Source organism: Bufo bufo, chromosome 6 (genome assembly GCF_905171765.1).
Source record: "Bufo bufo chromosome 6, aBufBuf1.1, whole genome shotgun sequence".
NCBI lineage: Eukaryota > Metazoa > Chordata > Amphibia > Anura > Bufonidae > Bufo > Bufo bufo.
The window spans coordinates 311,193,641-311,209,080 of NC_053394.1; the positions used below are offsets into that span (position 1 = coordinate 311,193,641).

The 15,440-nt window shown below is 41.0% G+C and overlaps 1 protein-coding gene across 2 annotated transcripts in view; it reads left to right on the plus strand.

Annotated features, from left to right (window-relative positions):
• The window catches only part of LOC121003290 (ubiquinol-cytochrome-c reductase complex assembly factor 1), a 122,491-nt gene extending 114,809 nt beyond the window's left edge, over positions 1 to 7,682 (plus strand). For both annotated transcript variants that reach the window (XM_040435014.1, XM_040435015.1), the window contains one exon: positions 3,797 to 7,682. In XM_040435014.1, coding sequence (XP_040290948.1) covers positions 3,797 to 3,931 — 135 coding nt within the window. In that variant the 3' untranslated portion in view covers positions 3,932 to 7,682. The remainder of the gene's footprint in view (positions 1 to 3,796) is intronic.
• The last annotated feature ends 7,758 nt before the right edge of the window (positions 7,683 to 15,440 follow it).

The following is a 15,440-nucleotide window of genomic DNA, read 5'->3' on the forward strand; positions in this document are numbered from 1 at the left end:
TCAAACAATAATTGTATTTATAATTCTTCTGCAAATATATTTTCCCCCCTTTTTTAACATGTTTTGTAGTTTTATAAATCTATACTATTCTATATAGATCCACAAAATTACAGTTTTCCATGCCAAACCATGGTATAGTGTTATGGTTTATTATACTTTCAACACAAAATAACGTTCTATTAGAGGTGCACCTATCAGCGTCTTATTCTGGTAGCTAACCATGAGAGACATTTGTAAAGTCCGTTTATCACGTTTTAATACAAAGCAGCTGGTCACACTAGCTGTGGTGTATTAGATAGATCTTAAGTCTTTCTCCATGTTTTATTGTGCAGACACATTACACATATAGTTGGCACGCAGTAAACAACCCACTAGGGGCATTTCTTAATAATGTCTAGTGTGTTATTGCTAGCATATGGATGTGTTGAGGACGAAGGAGAGACTTGTGTTCTACCTTCACCGAAGCTTTGCGGAGAAAATCTTGACTTTTCCAACATCGTATCTTCTGTGGTATGGTCTTTGTAGCTAGGCTGAAACTTGTTAAACGAAATAAACACCACTATGACATGCTTAATAATCCTTCAATTCCAAAGAATGTTTCAGTGTTTAGTCTCATGTGGATTTTCTAGGTCCTTCTAAGGTTTGGTTTTAATGATGTCTTTTTCTGCATGGACTGAACTGTACGGGTCTGCAGAAACACCTGTGAGTTACGTAATCCTTTCCCAAATGACTCCATCCTCCTTTCATAGATTCTGTGAGATATTTACAAACTATACAAGTAGTTTGAAGGTGTAACTCTAGTTAACCCTCCTTTAGTTAGTCATGACAAGTGGCCATCAGATCTTCTCCAGTCTTCAAGAAGAATACGTGTCATTTTTTGGTTCTTCAAAAAGATTGTTAAAATTCGTTTTAGTAAATCCATTAAGAAATAAAATGCTAAGTTTTATTTTCCGAATGTTTTTTTTTTTTTCTTAACACAAGGTATTCATTATGGATTATGTGAGATTGGGCTGGAGTAGCCGTGTTAACAAGTACGGGACAGGCAGGATCTTGAGAGTAGATTGAATTTTTTTTTTTTTACTTTCTCTCTAACATGTCATTGTTTATTCAGCTGGTCCGTGTTCCTGCCACTCTGTGAACTGGTGCTTTTGCTGGCTGAATACAGGCCAAGCATGGTGAAAACAGTTCCCAGACCTTCGGGACACTCCATGTATGCTAAGAAGTGTTATTCTACCAGACGTCTTCCAGAGATGTAGTCTAGTTCACGCGCACCTTGCGGACATGAGTTATTGAGCTGATTGGGTGACAGTTGATTCCTGTTGAGTTGCCACCAGTCCATACTTTGCCCAGGTATACACACAGTAGTATGTATATATTCTGAAGCTAAGATTTCTGGATAAAGGGCTAGTAGTAAAAATCTTAGGCAGAAAAGAAGTCAGTGAAATGGTAGCCACAGCATTGTAGCCAGTGCCCTCTAATAACTATAGGATATAGAGCAGTATGTGAAAAGACACTTGGTGTTTTTTTTAAGTTTTAGTTTTTGGGCTTTAAAGGGCTACACAGCTAATTTTTCCTTTATGCGACCACTACTGCATAATCTCATAAAATCCACATATAATGAAACTTTTGCAGTTATTTGCAGTGTTTTCTCCCACAGAAAGTAATGCTGTGTACAGATATTTTGTAAGTCATAGGCCTTTTGTAAAGCCACAGTGAACATTATAATGGAAAAACCTGAAGCATGTATCACCTATTTACCTGACCCTCATTAATTGCTAGCATGGGAGACCCTGGTTCTCTTATTCGGTCCAGCCACAACGCTGTAGCTAGGAGTAGTTTTAAATGGAGCAGCATCAAACATCTAGACTGCCACTTCATTCAAAGTGAAAGAAGAGCTGTACTCAAAAAGATCCACTATTCTTCTGATCCGTGGGGGTCCCAGCAGTCGGATCTTCATTGATCTGGGGAATACCCCTTTAAAGTAAATATGGGTAGTGTCGATCTGTTTATTTGGGGGTAAACAATGTGGAAATGTGAATTAAAAATACTTCTACACAGTTCCTTGGTTGATAGCTACGTATACTACCTACTCATTATACAGGTCTTGTAGGTGATAAAAGACAACCACTGCTTGACTCTTGGCCATTCAACACGACTGCTCTCGAAGCCTCCCAATTCCCACCCTGAACAGCAGCTTAGAGCTGTATCGACTATGCCCATTGGTTTGCCCTTTATGGGCATATTTTTAAACATCCTAATTTTTTTAACTTTTAAGTTGCTTTACTGTAGAGTCTAGGCAGGGATCTGATGAGGTGCCTCACGCTTTTTATGTTTCATAATGATATTTGCAGAACAACGTGTTGAAATAGCTGAATAAATTGGGATAGTGCTAGGCAAATGGAAATACTGTATATTGACCTGGCAGCTCCATTTCAGCATAAAGCATTTTGAAACCGTTAATACTAACAATCTGAGTCTGACTGCAAATTAGAAAGAGTTACTGAATATATGAGTTTACATGTCACACCTCTTCTCCTGTGCTCCCACTGGAAACACTTGGATTTTCTAAATGTGATCTGAAGGAGCCATGAGTAGGTAAATGCTCAGCAATGTGATATCTGCCAAGTTGATGGGTGTTGGATGGAAAACTAGTCTTAGAGTCACTGAGATGTGACATTAGCTGCAAGCTTCTTTTCAAAAAGACAAGTTATCGAAAACACCTTTCAGTCAAGGAAATCCACCCAAGATATACACTAGTAACCAGTTTAAATTCTCAAAGATTCGTACTTACTACTCTAGAATACCTAGCATAAATTCAACACCTCAAACATTGTTACTGTACAGAAACACTGAACCAGCAGGTGGTGGCGGGGAGATGTGAGGTTAAGTGCTATGGACACCTTTTGAATGTATTTTTTTATTTTTATTAGTTCATTTAAAAATGTTCAACCATTTGTCTTCTGCAGCCTACATCTTCTCGAATTTTTATGTAAGCTGCTCTGTCTCCTTCACAGTGAAATCTGCCAAAGAAGCTGTCTGATATTGCGATCTGTAAACTTTATGTCTGCACTCCTGAGAGCTCAAAAACACTTATTTAAGCTGACTTTTTAATCAAATTAATAAAAATTCTGCTTAAATCCATGTTTATGAGCTCTCCGGAATGCAGAGATAAGGGATAGAGAACAAGCCATCAGACTTCTGCTGTGACAGATTTCTCTGTGAGGGAGACAGAGCGGCCTATAGTATATGTGAAAAGGTGTAGGATGCTGAAGACAAAAGGTTAAAAATGTTTTACAGGCTTATTGGGAAAAAAAATTGCTTTTTTAGCCCAAAGTACGTACAATGGAATAATAAAAAATAAAAAAAACATTTCAAAGGCGTCCATAGCCCTTAACCTAAGAGTCTTTTATGCCAAGATATCAGTGCTTCAAGTCTCGGATCAAAGACTGAAGTTGCAGCACTACATTGATCTCATAAGCATATTCATTTTTCCCATTTCTTTCAGATTCAGCATGGTCACTATATATTGCATGTCACGAAATCACCATCCACATCAAATTCTATATCCTGACGAGCTTGAATAGTGGCAGTTACTTTGTGTATATTTGTGGATATTGATGTGGCTTACAATTTGGATTTTAGTACATTCAGACCATTTCATTTTTGGCAAAAAATATACAGGCCAAAAACAATTATCATTTGTGTTGCAGATAATGAAAAAAATGTTTAATCTGATGCTTTAACTCTTTATTTTGTGCATAAAAAAATCACCCATTTTCACTTTTTTTTTTTTTAGATGCAATATCTGGATTCACTAAACGGGGAAGACCTTCTCTTAACTGGGGAAGTAGCTTGGCGCCCCCTTGTGGAGAGTGATCCTCAAAGCATTCTAAAGCCATCTCCCCCAACATACAATGATGAAGGACTTTAAAAGTGCTCAGTGGCAATGTGTAGCTATCCCTTGACGATAGCACATGGAGTGCCATCCCTGAAGACCTTCGAAAGAGTATGCTTTTGTGGAAATCGTTAAAAACACAGAACCAGTTTTTTATATGTTCGGTGGATTGGTTTACATAAATTTCAGGGTATAGGAAAAATATTATGGACTTGTTCAGTGAGTCTTCTCTTCCAGGGGAGAGAGTGTGCAGTATACTATGCAATCTCCATCATGGCCCTATAGTATTAAATATTCTGACAAACTTTTGCACACCCTTTGATAGTTATTACTCTTCATCCAGATCTGACATAGACGCATAACAGGAGAACTTGAAAATATTTACTTGGCCTATTTTGGGGAGACCTTGAAATGCTGACCATTTTTATTCTGTAGAACTAGAATATTAGTCTATTCTTTTGAATAAATTTTAATGTTCGGCAGTCTCGTCACTCATTTTTGTTGTTTTTTTTCTTTTACATTGAGGATGAGGTCTGAGAATATATTTGTTTTCCTCTGAAGCACTTGACATCTCCAAGTCATTTTGCAGAGGTCCTGATGCTAGGACCCTCACCATGGTCACATGCTATTTATAGCTGTATAATTGTCTAGGGAACAATAGGTGTCCTTAAGAACCAAGACCCAGTACAAATTCAGCCTCTGCCCCCTCCTTAGTTATGCTATGGTCTTTGAAGATGAGCTGAGAAGTGTCTATTGGGGCCTCCCCAGATCGGAGGAGGCTACAGAAAATGTAATCTACCAAGCTAGTTGAGGGATTACTATGAAGCGAAAGATTGGGTGTTTCTGGCAAGGTGGAACTAGCTGGATGGTGTCTAACTTTTTCTGTAGCACCAAACATGTTTCATAGCTGTCATACCCACCATGCTATTGTTGTTAGATTCTAATAGATTTTGATAGAAATTAATTATCTGTACTTGGAGACCTTGATGCCATTGTTTGCATCTAGAAAAGGTCCCATGTCTGCTCTGTTAGTGTCTGTGTAAAGTGTCTGGGTGAAGAGGACATCAGACTTGCTATATACTGTAGAACAGTGGTCTCCAACCGGCATGATGGGTGTGCATGAATTAGAATTTGCTAATGAATATTTTCACTTTACATGAAAACTGTGAACAAATATATTAAATATATGCACTGGTCTAAAAATAATCCTAATTTTTGGAAGCCATGATCTCAGACATAAAAGGGAAATCCAGAAGATACTTTAATGGAGGGTGCATTTAAGGGGTTTTGATAGTGACGGCCTATCCTCAGGATAGATTATCTCAGTATCAGATTGGTGAGGGATCCGACTCCTGGAACCTCGGCTGATCAGCTGTTTAAAGAGACCACAGTGCTCCGTGATCGCTTAGGTCTCTTACTAGGCCATGTGATATCACGTTTATCGGTCACATTGCCTAGCCGAAGCTCATTCTCATTTAAGTTAATGGGAGTGAGCTGCAGTACCAAGTATTGCTGTGCTTGGTAAGCTGTTAGGAGTTCCGCAGCCTTCCCAAACATCTGATCGGTGGGGGTGCCAGAAGTCGGACCCCCGCTGATCTTATATTAATGAGCTATCCTGAAGATAGGCAATCAATAGGAAAATCCCAGAGAACCCCTTTAAGTGGCCCTTGAAGAAATTATTGGAAGTTTAAAAGGTGAAAAATGTTAAGGTGCCCACCTTCAATAGTTGTCAGCCGAGCCATTGTTCGTCCAACTGCTATCTCTCTAGACTCCCTCTTACATGTGTGTACTCGACTTGGCCAAGTCCAAGTGTGTTTCCAATGTGGAGAGTGGAGAAGGTGGGTGTCTGGCAGCAGTTTATTTCCTAGGAGAACAAAAGGATTGGACAAGAGGTTCGGGAGCTCCTCATACACATTAGATTGTCAGCTGGTCCTGCTGGCTAACAAAAAAATGTATGTACATGGTGATGGCCTTTATGTTACAGATATGCTACATGCATCTTATAGTTGCCAGATTACCTCATTTGCTACAGATACAGGTGAGAAGAGCACATTGGTGAAATCCGTATTCTCAGATCAGCTCTAATTTCCATAATGAAGGGAATGCTTGACTGCCACTGCCATTCCTGTGATTGTTGGGGGTCCCAGCGTTTAGACCCACACCGATCTAACCATTATGCCCTAGCCAGCGGATAAGGGATAACCTTAGGGTAACCAGAATACCCCTTTAATGGAAATGCTAGCTGCCTTTTTATAGTGGTCTGTTTTGCACACTCTACAATGCACATCATAAGCTGACAATTATCCTGCTTTACATGGTCACATAACGATATAAACAGAAAGCACTGAAACATCTAATTACTTTTTTTTACCCACAAGCATAATAATTGTTGTGCAGTATAGAGTATCTGTAGAGGGAATGGCCGCATGGGGATCTAATATGGGTTCAAACGGTTTGAGACTTGGCAGACTGAATCTAAATTGGCTAAGAGTCTGATGTTTATGGCCAGCTCACCTCAGGGATTTTAGATCTGCAATTACAAGGGGGTAAGGGGCACAGGGCAGTTGGTTCCTTAAATTATCTCCATAATAATGCGTATTATCCTTTAAATGAAATGCTTTATTAATTATCCCAGGCAGACCAATTATTCACTTCCACTGGTTGGCAAGTGAAGTTTTGACCAATAAAAAATTTCAGAGCTTTGATCTTGGAGACATGGTTTCGAGAGAGGAATCCTGGATGCAGTAGGTACATAGATCTGGATGGATGGTTGTATTCTTCTTTTGCAGCATATATGTAAACACAAACCCTTCTACTAGACTTCACATTGATGACATTATTAAGCCATTATACTGAAGCTAGTACTTTTTTAATTTGTATTCTAATTTTTATATTTTAAAGGTCACCTAACGAGAAGTCATTGTTCATCCCATCTACGAGGTCATTTTTAAGCAGTTTGACAACCATTTATTGTTTTAATCACAGATTTGCTGAATTTTACGTGTTGAATGGGAACCTAGAAGAGAGCTGTGCAGCTTTCTATGACCAGCTGCATGCCCTATCCTTGGCATTTTGGTGCTCTTAAAAGGGGTTGGCCAATTTAGACTGATATTTCAAAAACTCCCATGAACAGTCATGTATGCTAAGTGCAAGCATGTGTGACTTTGTACTGTACCCCAGCTATGATAGTGAAGGTTCCTGGTTACTCCAGGATCTGTGTTGTATACCCTACGGGGCAGCAAGATGGCAGCAGTCACGTGAATTGTTCACATGACCACTTCCTTGGACTGTTCCTGGTTTTCAGTAATTCGGCACAGGTGCTTGGACAGCAAGTAGACGCATCGACGCATGTGCAGATAGATACAGGGGATTCTGCTGCCTGCATCTGGACATGTCCACTTGCTGTTCAGTGCCTGCACCAAAGTTCTGAAAGCCAAGAACAGCCCAAGGAAGTGGTCATGTGACTGCCACCATCTTGCAACCTCTGGATGCAGAGAATTCCTGGTCTTTTTCTTTACACAGCCGATACGGGGGCCTTCACTATCGCAGCTGGAGGACAGTACAAAATTATGTATGCTTGTGTTTAGAATATGGCTGTTTATGCCATTTTTAGCATTTTTTGTCTAAATTGGTCGACCCATTTAAAATAGGAAATTTTCAGCCATTAGCAAAGTTTCCTAGAACTACACATTCAATTCAGCACCATTACAGTAAGCTTTAATAGCTAAAGTTCTTACTCATAAACAAGGAGCATTGTCATGGCTACAATATAACTTGCCTCCATGTTACTTAGTACTCATGCACACAACAGTATTTTTTCGCGGTCCGCAAAACGGGGTTCCGTTATTCCGTGATCCGTTTCCGTTTTTGTTTCCGTGTGTCTTTCTTGATTTTTGTAGGATTACCAGACATGAAAAGTGAAAAAAAAATCTAAGTCAAGTTTGCCTTGCATATGATAGGAAAAAAACGGACGCGGATGACAATCTTGTGTGCCTCCGTGTTTTTTTACGGACCCATTGACTTGAATGGGTCCGCGAACCGTTGTCCGTGAAAAAATTAGGACAGGTCATATTTTTTTGACGGACTGGAAACACGGATCACGGACATGGATGACAAACGGTGCATTATCCGAGTTTTCAACTGATCCATTGAAAGTCAATGGGTCCGCAGAAAATCACGGAAAACGGAACAACGGACACGGAACACAACAACGGTCGTGTGCATGAGGCCTTAAATGGGTATTCTAGTTGTAACGAGTTATCCCCTATCCATAGGATAGGAAATAGCTATTATATCGGTGGGTGTCTGACTGCTGGGGCCCTCATATCTGCGGGGCCCCCAAAATGAATAGAATAGCATGTTGGGCAAGTGCGTTCCATTCCTCTCAATGAACTGTTCAGGGAAAGCTGAGTACAAGCGCTCTGCTATTTCCAGCCGGTCCCATAAGGATGAATAGAGTGGGAGTGTGCATGCCTGATGTGCCACTCATTTCTGGGTCCCATGGGTTACAGGTGCCCATTCTTATGGTGGGAGATCCTAGCAGTCAGACCAACACTGATCTAATAGTTATCTCTTGTGGATAGGGGATATCGTATTACAACCAGAATACCCCGACAAGGACAGCTTTCCTTTAAAGGGGTTGTCTCATCAGAGACAAACCTTTTCAAAATTATCGGCCCAGGTCCTGCTCCCAGCACCCCCCATAAATCAGCTGAACGTGTCGGGGGATGCTGCAGCCAGCCATGTACGGTATTTCTTTGCACTGCAGGAGAAATGTAGTATTACATGGTGGACATTCCGAAGAATGTCTGTCTGTGTTATACAAGGATAGCTTTAGTCCTCTATTATAGCTGCCTCTTGTACAGGGCAGCAAATGTAGGGGGTCCGAGCAAGAGATCCCCTCTATGACATAAGGGCATATGGATAGAGGTTGTCTTCATTGGAGAGACCCTTTTAACCTGTACATGTAAAACTGAAATCATTCTGCATTTTTGTACGGGTATGTCGTATTAACCAATAGGATTACTTGTTATTTGTACCAGAATGAATAAAGGATCTGATTGGTCCCTATGAGCTAACTCAAGGCATCACTGCAGTTCTTGTTACTTGGGTATATATAGTATATATGATTATTCTTTAGATTTTCTAATAATGTGAAATTGTACTTTCAGTCTCTTTTTCTATATGGTTTGTATAGTAGATGTCATAGAGGTGATATCATTGGTTATTGAATAACTTATATAATTATACTGTAGAAAGTGAAGCTATTAAGGATAAAGAGTGGTACACAGATCTATAAAGTATATATAACAAGTATTTACATTTTGGAAAGTTGATCTTTATTTGTATGTGTTCATTAAATACTTGTAATACCACGTCTATGACTACTGTCATGCTGAATTACATATCATCGTGTAGTACAAATCTAAAGTTAGTCCTGTACTGGTAGGACTTCAAGATGCAGTTTACCAGAGTGCTCTTGTCTTAGCCACATCCAAGTCTGGTCCAAGTCTCCCCCAAACCTCAAAAGCTATAAGCATTAAAGGGGGTTTTGATACTGAATAGATCATCAGTATCTGATTGGTGGGGGTCTGACACCCGGCACACCTGCCAATCAACTGTTTGCGAAGGCACCAGTGCTTGCAGTAACGCCAAAGCCTTCTCTCGCAACACCAAGCACAGTGTGCAGTCAGCCCCATTTACCTCATGTACGTTGGTCACATGGCCTAGGCAAAGCTGTGAGAAGACTGCAGTGCTACTGCGGGCGGTGTTTCCTTCTCAAACAGCTGATCGGTAGGAGTCCCCAGTGGAGAGGACAGGTCATCATTCCAAAAATCTCGGAAATCCCCTTTAAAGTGGTGGTCTGGGATTTAAATATGAATGACTTATCCTCAGAATAGGGCATCAATATCAGATTGGTTAGGGTCCGACTCCCAGCACTCCTGCTGATCAGCTCAGACAAACTGCGTAGCCTCCTTATACTATACTTCATACTGTGCATTTGTATAGAAACTGTGCTTGTTATTGCTGTTTAGTCCACAGTCTGTCCTGTCCATCCTCTCTGTACTTCATCTCTCCTCGTAAACTCCATTCCTACTCAGATTCAGCTGAATATCTTATCATTTGTATTCAGGATCATAATTAGGGATGAGTTTTATGTGAATCGACTTCGTATGTTTCATCCGAAGTCTATTCGCTCATCCCTAATCATAATCCCTGACAAGTAGAACAGAGAGGAGAATAAGGCAGCTCTTTACCTCAGTGTTGTGAAGTAACTTGTCCTTCTGTGTGATTAGGACAGGTTTTAAGTGTACTAATAGGACGGCAGCCATTTTATTTCTCCTAATGATTGCTCCCTAGACAAAATGAACCATTATAGCTAATGACACGTATTTGGGAATATATTTATACTAAAGTAATATTTAAAGGGAACCTGTCACCAGTTTTATGGTGTCCTAACTAAGGGCAACATAAATAAGTGATTGATTCTCTTAGCACAATGCTGGGTCACTTTCTTTAATTGACCCAGTCAATCTGCCAACATCTTGTATTGAAAAGCTCCAGCTCATAATGATGAGTCCTGAATATTTATGAGCTCCTGACTCTTCCTGCCTACCTGCTGCTGATTGACAGTTATTTTCCATATGAATCAGCAGCAGGTGGGCAGGGGATATAGCTCTGAATTAAAAAAATGCTGGACTCACTGACATCACGCTGGACTCAAATCGGCTCATTAGCATGCGGCATGTTGCATCTTTGTGTGTATATTATGAGGTAACCATCTGTCACACAAGTAAGTGAATACATCTAAGGTACTTTTTAGTAGTTAATGATTGTATATAATTAGTTAGATTATAATCAAATATCCACATGACAGGTTCCCTTTAAGTATCTTCATTTTATTAATTCCCAGAGAACCCCTTTAAACATTTTCCCTTCCCCTCTGACAGCATTTTGAGGGACCAACCCCAGCCTAGGACATAGAAACATAGAATGTGTTGGCAGATAAGAACTATTTGGCCCATCTAGTCTGCCCAACATGAAGACCTATGGAAAGCTTTTAAAGGGGGAGCACCCTCTATCACCTCAGTTTATAGCAAGATTGCTGTCCTCAAACAAATGTATAGAAAAACGAAACAAATGATAGATACGCTAGTGGACAATGAAAAAACTTAAAAGGGTGTACCAATGTCAGATAGGTGTGGGACCCATCTCTAGGACCCGCAACTATCTATAAAGCAGGGCTCCCAAAATGAACAAGAGAGCACCATGTATGTGCGGCCACCTTCCATTCATTTTTATGGGAGTGCGAAAATGAGCTGAGCACTGGCTCGGCTATTTCTGGCAGTTTCATAGAAGTGAATGGAGTGGTGGCTGCACTTGTTCAGTCAGCAATCTATTCAATTCTATGGGATGTCCAAAGATAGCCGAGTGCGTCGCTCAGCTATTTTCGGCACTACCATAGAAATAAATGGAGGGCGGTTGCGCACGTGCCATGCACTCACTTTGATTTTGGGAGCTCCATTCTAGAGATAGGTGCGGGTCTCACCACTAGGATCGCACCTATCTGAGATTGGCGGTATAACCTAGCAATACGCCACCAATGTCTTAGGTGAGACAACCCCTTTAATGCAATTGAGGTAAGACTGACAGTATAAAGTGCTAATGGTGCTTGGTCAATGATCACACAACCAAGGTGGTGCACCCTTTATTTTGGGTTCTTTAGCAAGGTATATAGGCAGGGTCACATTAATATTGGATGGCATCTCTCCTTGCTGCGATACAGGATGCCACTCTGGCATTGTAATGGTCATGCAGATGCTAGATATCCTCTTGTGGTATGTCATTACAAGCTCTTTCAACTTGTAGTTTAGCCAAGGTGGCTGCTGTGCATGGGATATCCGTTGATCCGTTGTCAAATCCAGTCCCAGACATTCTCAATGGGGGAGAGATCTGGTGATCGAGGTGGCCAGGGTAGGTGTTAGATATCCTGAAGACCAGGTTGTATAGCATGGGCAGTGTGTAGGTGGGGATTATCTTGTTGGAACAACATGTCTCCTAAAAGAGTCAAAAAAGGCAGTAGTATTTCCATTATGTCCTCAAAATACTGAAGGCTGGTTCCCTTTCCAAATACCAGACTAGAACGGCCATGCTAGCTAATAGGTGTGGCCTGATGTTGGTCCTGTGTGTCTCCGCATTATGCATAATGGCAGCAGGCGCTCTCCAGCTGAGGCGGTCTAATGATGGCTCAGGCAGCCATCATTAGTACCAAGGCAGAACCTGCTTTCATCACTGAACACCACTGTTTGCACTTCATGACTCCAATGGGTTCTCTCCTAGCACCAGTGCAGACGCTCTTAGAGATAAGGAGAGGTCTGTGGCAAACAAGCTAGTGTAGTGTGAGAATGCAGTCCAGTGATACCAAACAAAAAAAACTGTCCGTGGAACATAATTATTTTTAAAACACCACCATACACAGGAGGGGAAAAAAGGGGATGCGGTCATCGGCTCATGGAGAACTGATTACCGATAAGCATAATCTTTTATATTTCTGAACACATGGGCATAAAGATTTCATCATTATAGCAGATTCAAATCTGATGACCAATTCCCTTTCTCATGAGATACTGTGGCATTTCTGCAGCACTGCTTTTCTCTTATGTCGTAGGAGACCCTTTGAAGCTCATAATCTTGGGGGCCCAAATGCAATTGCACACCCCTATACCATCTGTCTACCCGAAGAGATTGTATATACGGTATATAAAATGGAGATTTGAGAAACCGATTCACTTATTACTAAAAGTGCATACACGCATTAAGCACAGTACATTGATGTCAGCATATCCCAAAATGAGTGATCTTGGAGACCTTCCAGATGTAAAAGCAATAAACAAGCTCGTGTTGCTTCAAGATGAAACACTGTCTACAGTAAAGAAAATTACTTTTTAAATGCAAGATTTGCAGTTGCATAATTGTAACATCCTTAAGTCAAAAGCTGGCTCTGTGTTACAGTTTCCAATCATTCATTGATTAATATGAGTTAGTTGCACTAGATTGTTTAGTACATGATGTCATTCATTTCTCGCTCTTGTTCAGCGGTGTACAGTAGAGAGTTCAAAGAATGTGGTCATCTAAAGTGTGCATTCACTTCTACAAAGATTTATATTACATATCAATTCTACCGGTTTCTCCTTAGTGCCTGCTGCTATTGCTAAGATTGTTATAATTCATAACTATTGCTCAGGAGCAACTAATGAGCACTTTTAATCTAAAGTTTACAATAGCTCGACAGTGTTATCACACAAATGTAAAAGTGAGGTCTTCAAGCCAAAGCACTTAAATGTGTTCATAAATGTTTCTTCTGAGAACAGTAGTTTGTGCTCTATGGCTACTGTTGAGATCTGTACATGTGGGCAGGGTTGGCAATGACAGGCTTCAACAGTTTAAAAGTCCAACACAAGGTTTATTGTCTTCAAAAACAGCATAGTGGCATTAAAGTTCAACATTCACTTAGGCCAATCCACATGAAATAAACAGAAACAAAATAAAGCACCTGCCCGTCTGCACGCTAACTTTCCTCACGTATACAGTCATCAAAACATGGGAGATTAGGCTTTACACAGCCAGCAGGTCATGCAACTTTCAGGCTCTGATACTGAATGAGTTTTTCAGCCTTGTTTTTATTTGGTCAGTAATGAGCCCAGCAGCTACACCTGGGTTGCCTCGGTCTAGAGCAGGGATGCTCAACCTGCAGCCCTCTAGCTGTTGTGCTGTTCTAAAACTACAACTTCCATCATGCCCTGTTGTAGGCTAATAGCTGTAGGCTGTCTGGGCATGTTGGGAGTTTTAGTTTTGCAACAGCTGGAGAGCCGCAGGTTGGGCATGCCTGGTCTAGAGGAAAGTGTAATATTGGAGTGGGGAGGGAATGGCAAGTCCCACTACTAAAACCTATCTGCCATTCCATAAAAATTATAGCCCATTAAACAATTTGAAAACTACACTTTGTTGTAACAAGCCAGCTTTCCTGAATTCTTTCTACCTCACCCAACTATGCATTCTGGGTGAGATATACACCCCCTCCAGTATTTTACCAGACATGTTACACTATTCATACCGGCGCAAGCTAAGAGGCTCTGCCCGGAACATTGGCCCCATAGCAAGAATCTGAATTAGGGCCCCATCCATAGCTCCTCTCACTACCAATTCCTGGGCCCTCTCTTTTACCCGCCCCTGGCCCCTCCCCTTGCTTCATGAACTGTGCTTGATGCTGTCTGTTATATAGTGTGCCATCAGGGCTGGACTGGGATTACAAAACAGCCCTGCCACACAAACCCCTTCAGCCACATATGATATTGCATAAAAATAATGGTTTTCTCAAGGGACACTGTGGAGGTGATTTTTGTTTTACTTGGTCATGCCGCTAGGTAAACAATCAATTCAAGAAAGAAATAAAAGTGGAACACAAAATTGCCTAATCACATGGTGAGGGACATATGTTACCCTTCCAAACAGCAACACATACCATAATAAAGCTCAAAATACCTCCCCAGCAGCATCTGATACCAGCGTGCATTCCAAAATACCTCCCCAACTTTGCCATGTAAATACAACACTGCAGCACAAAATATCTCCCCAACATTACCTAATAATTACCCCCATGAAGTACAAAATACTCAGTATTATTGTCCCCTGACAACCCCTCCCCAGCAGCAGCATTGTCTTTATTTAAATGTCTCCCCTCTGGGATTTGCAGGACAGGAGCAGCGTGACCTCACATGTTGCTGATGGTCACATGGTAAGAGGTATAACAGATGCAGTTTGTACAGATATATAGTATATACAGTAGTGTACTGATATGTAAGGTATAAATTACACCTCATATGTCACATTTCAGTGCACTGTTGTATATACTATATATCTGTACACATTGCATCTATTATACCGTATAATATATGCAGTGTGTACAGGTATAATAGTATATACAGCGTATATACTAATATGTGAGGTACAGGGTATAACAGATGCAGTGAGTACAGATACATGTAGTCAGTTATACATTATGTTAGGCTACTTTCACACTAGCGTTTGGGGCTCCGCTTGTGAGTTCCGTTTGAAGGCTCTCACAAGCGGCCCCGAACGGATCCGTCCAGCCCTAATGCATTCTGAGTGGATGCGGATACGCTCAGAATCCATCAGTCTGGCACCGTTTGTCCTCCGCTCCGCTCAGCAGGCGGACACCTGAACGCAGCTTGCAGCGTTCGGGTGTCCGCCTGGCCGTGCGGAGGCAAACGGATCCGTCCAGACTTACAATGTAAGTCAATGGGGACGGATCCGTTTGAAGTTGACACAATATGGCTCAATTTTCAAACGGATCCGTCCCCCATTGACTTTCAATGTAAAGTCAAAACGGATCCGTTTGCATTATCATGAACAAAAAAAAAAATATATATATATATTATTTTTTTTTGTTCATGGTAATGCAAACGGATCCGTTCTGAACGGATCTAAGCGTTTGCATTATAGGTGCGGATCCGTCTGTGCAGAT